Genomic DNA, 11929 nt, shown 5'->3' with positions numbered 1-11929 from the left:
CCTGCAGTGACCGGGCAGCCAGGTACTATTACTACTGGCACTTGAGGAAACAGGTGCTGCTCTCTCAGTGTATCCAACGGGAGGAGGCCTACTTCCTCCTGGCAGCCTTCGCCCTGCAGGCTGACCTCGGCAACTTCAAACGTAACAAGCACTTTGGGAAGTACTTTGAACCAGAAGCCTACTTCCCCCCGTGGGTGAGTATGTCCAACAAGCACCTTATGTGGGCTGAACCCTCACATGCTGAGTTTATATGAGAAGAAGAGATGATTTAAGATGACTGACCATCATTCCTTTACCTTCCTGTTCACACCACAGCCCATCTGGCTCTTTGCTGTCCCCCTACATCCCATCACATCCTGTATTAATATCAAGGCTGATGTAAAGCTTATTGCTTTCAGGATTTTATTGTGGAGGAGTTGTTTTTTTAACATTCCATCATACACTCCAGTTTGTTTAGTATCAACTTATTGCTTATTGCTTACTGCTTAATGCTTATTTGAATATTAGTATGAATCAAAATGTGACTTTTGAGGTGCCATGGAAGGAAAAGCTTGTAACTCAGTAACTGTTATAGTATAGTCTTAATTCCCTTCTGGTGTGAGGCGGCGGCGTACACATGAAGCTTCAAAGTAATGTTAAATGTGACTAACACAGTTAACACATTGCCGTATTAGACTGGTAAATCCTTCTGCAGTAAGTCTGTCTGATGTCTCGGTGAGTTAGTGAACGTCCTTGGAAAACATCAGTGACTTAAACGGGTCTCTGCTTAAATAGACCTGAAATAAAATGCTGTGTCACTGACTGAGGAGATGAAACATACAGTAAATGTGTGTGTGAGGCCGTCCGGCTGTGTTCAGTGTCCTTGCCTGCACTGTGAATACAATGTGTGGGTCTATAGCCACCTTCCATTAATCACGCCGGACAAACACGTAGCGACAGCTCCACATCTGAGCATGTGGGATAAAGAGAACTGGGGCACGAAGTTTATTTTCGTCCCTGGAAGTGGCACACGCACTGTTGTTCTTTTAAAATCTTGAGAAATGCTCCGGCTGACACGGCTATTCTCGCCACACTGGCACCCTCCCCCACCACCAGCACCATCACCATCCTCTACCTCTCCGGCTGTGACAGCCACGCCCGTCTGATTGCCCTTCACTTCCTGTAATTAGCCTCCTGTCTGCTTATCGCCACTTGAAACCAGCAGCGACAGGAAATTGTTTGATGATGAGCGTTACCCTACAGTAAACCTCCCACAGATTTAGCTGCTCAGAAAGCTTACTTACAAAACCTTCAGAAGCCACATGCGCAGCTTAATGAGTGTGTTTCCTGTTTGTGCCTCTGGCTCCTGTTCAGTCTCTCCAGGTTGACATCTGTCTGCCCTGCAGCAGGGAGCTTCATTACCCTCATTGGCATCCTGTGCTGCCAATCTGCTGTAATATGTCAGTACAACTTCAGGGCAGCCAGGCCTGACGTTTCCCGCTTTCTCTCCCGGCACAGGTGATAGCCAAGCGCGGCCGTGAGTACATCCTGAGGCATATCCCCAACATGCATAAAGACCAGTTTGCTCTCACAGCTTCAGAGGCGCACCTCAAATACATAAAGGAGTGTGCTCAGCTTGATGACGTCACCGTCCACTACTACAGGCTCTACAAGGTGAGAGATGGGACACAGTGTCAGTCCAAGATGTAGGTTTCATTTACTTACTATGTATGTTAAAGGGTTGTCCTGCACCTAGTCACTTATCTGGACATACCTGCTGTATTGGATTGGTGCATTTTAGGCTAAAATTGCTACTTACACTACTTCATATTTTGCTTTCTTGGATATTTAATATATTACTGTGACAAAAGTCGAGGTTTCAGTTTCAGTTCTGATACGGTTGTATCAATACTGGCATAGAATTCTTGTTGCATTGCCAGTTTATAATTTGTCTAAGGGATCATTTCATCCAGCTTACTGGATTTCAGGTTATTCTGCTGTATCAAATACGACTTGATCTTTACCCAATAAATATTTGATCTCATTTCTTTCAACAGGACAAGAAGGAAGTAGAAGCTTCTCTTACATTGGGACTGACTTTACGTGGCATTCAAATATTTCAGGTATAACACATTTGCTCAAGATTTCACTGTTTTGCTGTTTGTTTCCTTTTTGCACATTTCTGAGAAGATGAGCACTGCACTGTTTCATAAAAGCAGTATCTGTATTGTATTGAGTCCTAAAAATCTGTTCAGTTCAACATTTCATTTCTGCTCTACTCTCACTTTTGCAGCCTGTTGCAGCAGTGTTGTCATTGTTGAGTTGAAAAGTAAAACTGTACCTGTAACTCTTTTCCTCATGTGTCTGTGTTGCAGAACGTCGGGTCTGTGAGGCAACTGTTGTACGATTTCCCCTGGACCAACGTGGGAAAGCTGGTATTTGTGGTGAGTCAGATGCACCATCACACCTTTTTCCAACACGTAGCCCAGAGAAACATTTTACACCTGTAATGTATTTTTATTTTGGCTTGTTTTTTTTACACTTACTTCAGCAATGACGAAACCTAAACATCTCCTGGCTTACGGGGATGTTTGTGATGTTTGTGTGCTCAGCGTTGTGGAAATTTTTACGCAGGTTTTTTTTTTTTTTTTTCACCACACTGCTGTTTTATCTTAACCCTGCGAGTCCTCTGGAACTAATCAGGGATTTAGCAAAGACCCTCCTTCCATGTGCACACACACATGCAGACAATATATACTGTAAACATACATCAAGTATAGGCAGCAATATTTTCTCTCATATGATACACAGACCTTCATTTTATCAGTTATGACTGGTATCCATTTAAAGGAAATCCTGTTAAATCTCTTCGTCTGTGCTCTGAGTCAGCCTGTCGTTAAGCTGAGCACAGCAGTCGGTTAATTTGCTTCTATAGGGGTTTCTGTTATCTCAGGAGGAGCTTACTATATATCTGTTTCACTGTGTCGGCTTCACGGATTCTGCCAGTGAGCTATTAATCACAAGAGAGGTCATTATTGCTTATCAGTGCTGTTGCACAAGAACAAGCCCTTTTGACTCTAATTCGGCTACGTCTTTGGTTTTATCCATTTGAAGGGACTTTGGCAGCAGGTTTCATGACTGAAAGGCTGCTGAGAGACTTGTTTTGTTGTCCCAGAAGGTTCTCATTCAAGAGTAGAGTTTGGTTTCATCCTAATTTTGGTGCAAACAACTGTTGCATCTGCCACACAGTTCACGGTAAAGACATCCTGTTTTCCTCATTTTTGTTTTCTTGGCGGTTTCCTCGTGTCTGCCGTCTGCAGCGTCGTGAGAGTGAAGCGGTCGGTGGCGTGGCTGTGGTTCCTCTGTGGATGCGAAGGGCCTCTTGTGGCCCCGTCCCGCCCTTCTCCTGAATAACAGGCTTTCTCCTCCACCCCACCCACGAGTCACGTCATCCAACACCGCTGCCACCACGGCTGCAGCTATGGCCGAGCGAGCCAGAGTGCTCAGCAGGGCGGAGGGACGTGTGGGTCAATAAACACCAGATGTTGCAATGGTTTCAGGGGGATTTTCTGTTCAGGATATTGGCACGGATGACTTTAGCTTGTCTTTGTATCTAAGTGTAACGTAAAGAGTGCTATATGAAAATGGGAGTTAGTGTTACTGATGCAAAAATGCTTTTCCTTAGCCTGTGAAACGTTTTCCCTGTGAGAAAGCTGAAAAGAAGTAATCACCCTGGTGTTCTGTGGTGTTGGACCTGAGACTCTTTTCCTCGCCAGTACTCTGATTCATGCTGGTCTTGTTGAGGGATTGTTGGATAAAAACGGCCCCTGGGTGCTGCTGGGAGTTTTTTCGTCGTGTGTGGCCTGTTGCGGAGGGTTGTTGGACGGGGGAGAAGGTCGTCCAGCTGTCTTGAGCAGAGAGTTTAGAGGGACTGACCATGTGAACTGCATGAAACAAGAAACTTTTCTAAGCGGCGTCTGAATACCTTTTAATAACCCGCCACTTGACACCAGTCTGCTGCTGTGTGTTTTTGGTCTGGAATAGTTACCACCAGCAGAGATGCCATTGATTCTGTATGAATCCCACATCTAACAAATTCATAGCTACAGTGCCAACAGGGACTCCTCGTAGTTAATGAATCAAATCATGACTCGCCAGGGTGCAGATCTGGCAAAAACTTTAACGACTTTATGCTAAAAAAGATTCAAATATGTGCCACATTCACGTCATGTGGGATGGTGGTAGAGATGGGAAAGATTCCTGAGGCTGAAGGCCAGAGTTAATGGAGTCTCTCTGAGCATGATAGGAACTGTGGTGCCAAAACTCTCTGATTGATGCCACATGCAAATTAGAAAAACAATGGAGTATCAATATATGTGAAAATATCCTCTTTTTATATCTATAATCTTTTTATTGACGATACAGAGGCTCATCAACAATAGTCATAAGAATTCTGTCATAATCTCTTAAGTATTTTTTTATGATGTTGAGACATAGCATATGTCAAACACCCAGATAGTGAGGGGGGGGGCTTCTACAGGTAGTCTACATGTAGTTATTGTCAGTCTTGATTGTGAGTTACTTATGTTACTGTAGATCACCTTCAGACTCTTAAGCTGTCAAGATGATGGACAGCCTTCATATATGCGTTGCACTTTGAGACCATTCAGTTTAATCCAAACCAGAGTTACAGGCCTGAAACCTGTCCAAACGAATCAGCCGAACCTCCATCGAAATGAGGTGGTGTCAGTCAGCATTAAACTGAACCCTGGCTCAGTTCATCTCGTATATGAAAAGATTTTTTAGGATGATTCAAACTTTTGGACCAATTACTGGGAATTCTGGCAGACAAAAACAACACAGCTGAACAAAAATGTGCCACGGCAAGACATAATGAGAGGAGAGTCAGTTGGCAAAAACTTGCAAAGTTTTCAACACTTTTCAATAATTTTCTGAGAGAGCGAGAAACACAAAGAGGGGGAGAGAACTGACTAACCAACACAGGTCACATAGTTTATGACAAGTGGATGTAGGAATGTCTGGTGTAGTTCTTCAGTGATGTGTAAAATATAATAAAAAAATAAAACTGGATGTAGAGATGTTTGTGTCAAAACAGGCTGAACACTTTGAAATGCATGTCTAAAGCATGTATAGTACTAAGAGGAGCATGTGTGAAAATAACAGCAAGATGTAAAGGATGCTGGATAAGACATGTTGAATGTAATCATGCCCCTGTGAGCCATGGAACATGGAGAACAGACATCTCCTGCAGCAGTGACCTGCTTCGCCTCACACATATGATTTCAGTGTTTCAGTGGTGGCCACCAGGAGCTGCAGAGGGGCACTTTGAGGTTAAAGACAAATACTCAACCTGAGGGATGGCAGAAAAGTTCTTCTTCTTCATTTTCCCACCCAGAGTTTCCCTGCTGGTCCGGGAAGTCTTTCAGCCTCAAAGACACCTCGGCCAAGAGAAAATGAGCTTTTATAGGAAAACCACTGTCACTTCTTTTATGAACTCATTTCCCTGTAGTACAAGCTGGATACCTAATAAGTGCTTGTCTACCTATGCACAGGCTTTAAACATACTTGGATAAAGCTGGTTTCTTTTAAAAAAAAGTCTGGATGAATAAAGAGAAAGCTCAGTCCTGTGGTCAAAATGTGCAGCTCTTTGCGTTTTCCAGGACTTTAAACCCACCCGTTGCCTTTGAAAGTCCAAACCCTTGCAGAAATGTTTATAGGTCTGCATTGAAAACAACCCCGCTGACACTAAAGACAGCTGTTATTGAGGCGCGTTTCTGCCAGAAGAAAGGGAGAAAGCACAAACCCGCCATTTTAGTTTTTCCATGCATTCAGCCAACATGTCCTCTTCCTGGAGAATCACCAAAGCTGCTCAAAAATGCGTTGTTTCAGAGTCTCAAGACCAGATATATGAGCTGATTGCTGCATTGTGTTTGGCTGCAGAGTAGTTTTAAGAACAGACTCTGCTCCTCCTCTGTGGTTTGCCTCTGGGCCTTACTGGCTCTTAATCACAACTTGAAATCTACATTCCTATTTCATAATCTTATATTACTGCCTGCTATAAATCACAGAGTCCTGTAATCAACATTCATGTGCTTCTTTTTTTTTTCCCCCTCTCCTCTCGCTCTCTCAGGGGAAGAAATTTGAAATCCTCCCTGACGGTTTGCCTTCGGCCCGCAAGCTCATCTACTACACCGGTTGTCCCATTCGCTCCCGCCACCTCCTGCAGCTGCTCAGCAACAGCCACCGGCTCTACATGAACCTGCAGCCGGTCCTCAAACAAGTCCGTCGGTTGGAGGAAAACGAAGGTATTTTTTCGTATCATTATGTATTCAGTCGCTTCTTACCCCGTTTTATTTTGTATGGAGGACTGAAACTGCCAATATCAGCACATATTCCGATAAACAGCCAACAATATAAATTTCCCAATATTAGGCCAATATTTTATCAATAAGATATAAATCCTGTATCTTAAATGTTTTTGTATTTGGCTGATTTCAGAGAAGAAGCAGTACAGAGAGTCGTACATCAGCGATGCTCTCGAACTGGACATGGATCATCTGGACAAACGTTCCAGGGCCAGTGGCAGCAGCGCAGGGAGCGTCTCTCATCACAAACGTCTGTCACGCCACTCCACCACCAGCCACGGCAGCTCGCATACATCTGGCATCGAGACGGACAGCTTCAGGGCCCCGGGTCAGGCCCCGCACAGGCCCCTACGAACCTGCAGCTCATCCACAACCAGCCATGGGAGCTCGCACACCTCCGGCATCGAGAGCAGCGGCAAGGAGCGCACGCTAGATGATGACGGTGAGAGTTGATGCTTTATCAAAAGTATTTACTTTACATATGTAACGATAAGTTTTAACATGTGTATAAAATTATTTTGTTTAACATTCAACAAAATGTCCCACGGAAATAATAGAATCTTGTGTCTGTTTCTCTCTTCAGAGATTGAGATGCTGGTGGACGATCCCAAAGACTACGAGGAGCTTCATGAGATGGCTCTGGACCAGGAGCTGTGTATCCACATCACCGAGGACATGTTGACCATGTCGCCTGATCAGAGCAACGGATACTCAGGTACAGATACTGTCTCAATGATTTCAGTCTACAGTTTGAAGTTTGGGAAATGTAGCGGAACAGACATATTGTTTCATCCTCGTTAAAAATTAGGCTTATCGAGTAAAGAGTCAAACACACCGTGTACAGACAATCATAAAGAAGCTTGTAAACCTGGGGTGAATTATTTCTATATCTGTTTATCTATAACAACTATCACACAAGTTGAGAGTTGTTTCATACTGTAGCTAAATGTTCATCATCTTTTCTCCACAGGACTGATAGTGAAAGACGTCAGCTCCTCCACCTCCAGCTCCTCTGAGACTGTCGTCAAGATGAGAGGACAGAGCATCGAGTCCCTGCCACAGGTAGATCAGATCTAAGCCACAGCAGTATGCTCAAGTGTAGTAACACAATATCAACGCATGACAAGATCCAAAAAAGTCATGTTTGGTTAAATGCATTTAAGAAAAATATAGTTTTTATATGCAGTCTGCAGAATAACATTTGTAGTGATGTGGAAGATCGCAGATCGTATTGCAGCTGTTTGTTTTTCATCCTTTATCTTTTTCTCAAGTGGAAGTTGAAGACAATCAGTTCTTTGTTTTGCAACAGTACAAAGTAAAGCAGTTAAAGATACCTGCAGTGTAGGTTTTGATTTATACTTCAGTATCAGATTTCACCCGTAGACTCACACGGTGGCTGTTTTCCCCTGACATCATGCACATGGTCGGAGGCTCAAACGCCAGAGAATCTGACAATTATTTATCATTTCACAGCTTTCAGTTTAATCAGAAACAAGTCAGTGGATAATTGAAGTCTTTTGTTATTTTTAAACATCTGCAGCATTTTATAATATCTGATTTGTTGCTCTCTACTCGCAGACATCTGCGTGCAGGAAGCCTCAGTCTTCGACCGACCGGCACAGCCAGTCTCTTGACGACGTCCGGCTCTACCAGAAGGACTGCCTGCAGTGGGCGGAGCTCTGCCAGGACACCGCCCACAGCTATACGTTTGGCTGCGCCCAGGAGCTGAGCGACGGCGGCGGATATCAGAGCCTCGCCGATCAGCGCGCCGGCATGCTCACCGAGCAGCACCCGTTTCCCATCAAGAGAACCAACAAGTACTTTTCCCTGGACCTGACCAGCGAAGAGGTCCCTGAGTTTGTGGTGTGACGGAGGCGGATACAGGGTGGCCTCAGGGTGACCTGTTCCACTCCTCTGTGTCAGACATGGAGATGTTTCAGCCCTCAGGGAATAAGACGAGAGGAGGGAGCGCTGGAGGTGGTTTCTATTCTTGGCAGAGATGGGTGAAATGACAGCAAGTTGGCTGTCGGAGGAATAAGACATAATGAACGAACAAAGATGGAGGATTCTGGCTGAAACTTTAACAACGAACACTGGGTTTAAGAAAACCTGTGTCTTTAAAACATAACCTGAGCTGCTCCGCTGAGTGAAAGGAAACAAAAGGGATCTTCTTTTAAAAAACATTTATATTCAAATCTGTCTCCTCCAGACCGGTTTCAAGAACCACAGGCCGTGTTCGCTGTATAATAAAGTCATAAAAAGACTTTGAGTGCATTCACGTGGGCTTACAGCAGATAGACTCATGCACAGACATGAAGAGCATATCAAAGATTCTCTCTGGAGGACGCAAAGGACAAAATCACTCTGAGCTACGAACCAAAGATGAGAAATGGAAATAAACTAAAACTAATTCTCAGCGTGCAGCCATGACAGAGACGTTTCAGAGTCATGGTGGGAGGGAAGACGAACCCATAATCCTTCTTCGACGCCACTTCATTTTACCTCAACAGGAAGTGCAGTGTGCCAACTCCCCGCTCTCAGACTGGACTCTTAATCATGTGAACACACACCCGACGTGCCTTCACCATTCTATGCAGGTGTCAAACCCTCGCCTTGACAATCACACACCCTCCACACACACCTTTAATCATTTTTAAAAGATCCAAGCCATCAGAATTCAAAGCTCTGTTTTATTTTTAATACACAACACTGATCAAGCCGGATCAAGCCAGCCGCTCAGCATCTTAAATGTCAGAAAGAGTCGATTTCAGACTGTTTCATGTCCTGTAAAATCCCAGGAGGAATGAGGTCGAGTAAGTCCCTACATGTCCTGACGTGCGCTGAGTTTGTTGCCACAAAAGCTTCCCTGTAATCTAGACTCAAAATGGAGCCCGGGCTGGCTGTCAGCCAAAACAAACTGTACTTTTTGTTGCACACATGTCCGTCTTCCTTTCTGCTCAGTTTTTATTTCACTCTGTTCAGTTCCATCTATCATTTTAAACTGGAATTTGTTACATTTTTTATTTCGCATCCCTCTAGTTTTACCTGAGGTCTCTTTGCACGTTGTGTTTTTTTTGTATGAACTGTCCAGACTTGTGTATGTTAAACCTTTGATTTCAGTCAGTATTACAAGCAAATGTATGTGACAGTATTAAGGAAGTGTGATATTTGTGGCTCTAAACGAGAAAAACTGTTTCTTGTTTTCTTTTTCATTTCTGTGGAAGCTGACAGGATGTGTTACAAGCTCTTCTTTGTTACAAATCAAACGGTATGGATGAGGACGGGAGCTGTGGACGAGATGATTTTACACATTAATCATGCAGCCGAAATTCAAAGTGCCACATTACATCTTCGTCTGATTCAAATTCACGCTGCCGTGCATCACATTTTGAGCTTCTCTGCGCTGAAACTTACTCTTGAACTCTTGTTTGAATTAGGTGGAAAACACTGCAACACAAACTTTTACCACTGAATTATGTTTTGATTTTAAAATGAATTATCAAGAAGTGGAAAACATGATATTTAAGGAAAAGTTGAGATGTTGAGAAATACACGTATTGTTCTTCTGGTAAATTAAACTTTAGTGAATATTTATTTAACGGTTAACAAAATGAAATGTTCATAAACCATTTATTGAGCAATTGTAAAGGTTTGTAAAGTTCCATCTTTTTAATAACAATAATAACAAGCTTATTTGTTTTGCACGTTTCAAAACCAAAGTGCTTCACAATAAACACAGTAATTAAATAAAAAGCAATAAAAGAATAAAATGATGATTAATGGATAAAACACTTGTGAATTGATGACTTATAAGAAAAAGTTGTTTAAAGATTATTTATCAAGCATTTCATCATTTGTTTACAGTGAAAAAAACTATTCACACAGTTTAATTAACTATAAATCGAACGTTTATGAACGATGTCTGTTCACTAAATATGAAGCGACAGCCAGAAGATGATTAGCTTAGCATGAGTAGCCTCAATCTAAGGAGAGAGAATTCCAGTGACGTCACACATCAGCAAACTTGTTTATATTTATTGTCATTTTCCTCCATAAATGAAACATTTAGAGATAAACAGTTAAACACGATGGTCTGACTTCTTGATTTCATGTACTGTGTTGCTTTGCTAGCGTCTCTCGTATCGACCCAACAGACTGCGAGCTTTGAGCAAACAGTCAGTCCTCGTGTTATTATTAATGTGATGTGGAAGCATCAGACATGCATTTTAGATGAATTAGATGTGTACACTTTAAAATGACACCATGAGAAAAGACGATAGTGTGTGATGCAGTGGTTTTCTACCCTTAAATCAACCTCAACAGACATTTTGACTGGTTCGACCCATCGTTCAGCAGGCGGTAACATTATTTTAAGGACTGTTTATTGCCCAAGAGATTACTGCTCTTGGTTAAGAAGTAATTCAGCGTGCAACTCACCGTTAAAAAAACATGGTGGCTGGTTTTTGTACAGGTCAAACAAACATGCGACCTAGTGATCATCAGAGGAGCCATGTAAGATGTTTCCAGTCTTCATGCTAAGCTAAGCGAACCTGCTGCCGGTGGTTGCTTCATATTCATCCCACAAACACGAGACTATTATCAGTCTTCTCATCTCTTTGTAGGAATAAGTGCATTTTCCCAACATGTCGGACTGTTCCTTTAAATGTGTAGCGTTCACTGTGTTGCATGATTTTAACGTCTTTGGATGTCCGTCAGCAAAAAAAACAACAAAAAAACAAACAAAATGACTCAGCTACTTTTAATTTTCTCCATTACTGTGTTGCCAGGTCGAGCTGCATGATGTGTAATTTTGTCTCCGTGTGGCTCCGAACTCCAAACTCGCTCTTCATCACAGTCATTCAGGTCACTGAGTCATTCCAGTTCAGCTTTAAGTAACTATTATCACTCAGACACACAGCCTCTCACATACTGGCGACACAGCATCTAAGCAAAAGGTTTTTAAGGAATACATTTGTGTGATACATGAATTTGATACTATGTTACTGAAAAAAAAAACAACTTCTATATTTCTTACGGTTTATTTCTTTCACTGTTTTAAGCTCATGATTATCTCTTCTCATTAATGGAAAACATCTAAGGTCATGTTTTGATGGATGATGATGTTTCTTGTATTAAAACAGTTTGTGTTTAAGGTACATAGCCATACAGTCATAACCCACGTCCTTAAAAGTCTTCATAATTGTTCTAACTTCCTTCTTCTGACTTCAACATATGGTCGTACTTACACTGTGTAAGAGTCTGTATGTCTGTGTCCATAATCCTTTCTGTGAAAGGATCCTTCCTTCAGGAAAAAGTTAAAGATTCTTCCTTTTTTTTTTTGTCACCCTGTAGTTAAAAAAAAAAAACTGATTTGTTATTATGAAGTCTGGTCTGTGCCTTCTTGGTACTAATGCCCTCAATATCCAATAAAAAGGTACATTTATTTGCCAAAGTTCTGCTGGTGTGTGGTGATTTCAATGAAATGTTATTTTCAAAATTGTAAAAAAGAAATTTGAATAAAAAACATTTATGTTCTAGTCAGTTCACTTTTGAGCCCTCATGGA

General features: G+C 42.3%; 1 protein-coding gene across 1 annotated transcript in view; it reads left to right on the top strand.

The window, feature by feature from the left end:
- Positions 1-11817, top strand: part of frmd6 (FERM domain containing 6) — a 33250-nt gene extending 21433 nt beyond the window's left edge. Inside the window, exons 6-14 of the mRNA XM_037071559.1 lie at positions 8-194; positions 1498-1653; positions 2037-2102; positions 2355-2423; positions 6131-6305; positions 6499-6807; positions 6949-7080; positions 7336-7427; positions 7944-11817. Of these exons, the coding sequence (XP_036927454.1) occupies positions 8-194; positions 1498-1653; positions 2037-2102; positions 2355-2423; positions 6131-6305; positions 6499-6807; positions 6949-7080; positions 7336-7427; positions 7944-8234 (1477 nt within the window). The 3' untranslated portion in view covers positions 8235-11817. The remainder of the gene's footprint in view (positions 1-7; positions 195-1497; positions 1654-2036; positions 2103-2354; positions 2424-6130; positions 6306-6498; positions 6808-6948; positions 7081-7335; positions 7428-7943) is intronic.
- The last annotated feature ends 112 nt before the right edge of the window (positions 11818-11929 follow it).

The sequence above is a fragment of the Acanthopagrus latus genome, chromosome 16 (assembly GCF_904848185.1).
Source record: "Acanthopagrus latus isolate v.2019 chromosome 16, fAcaLat1.1, whole genome shotgun sequence".
NCBI lineage: Eukaryota > Metazoa > Chordata > Actinopteri > Spariformes > Sparidae > Acanthopagrus > Acanthopagrus latus.
The sequence above is the reverse complement of the archived record's forward strand: the minus strand, read 5'-3'. Positions and strand labels throughout refer to the sequence as shown.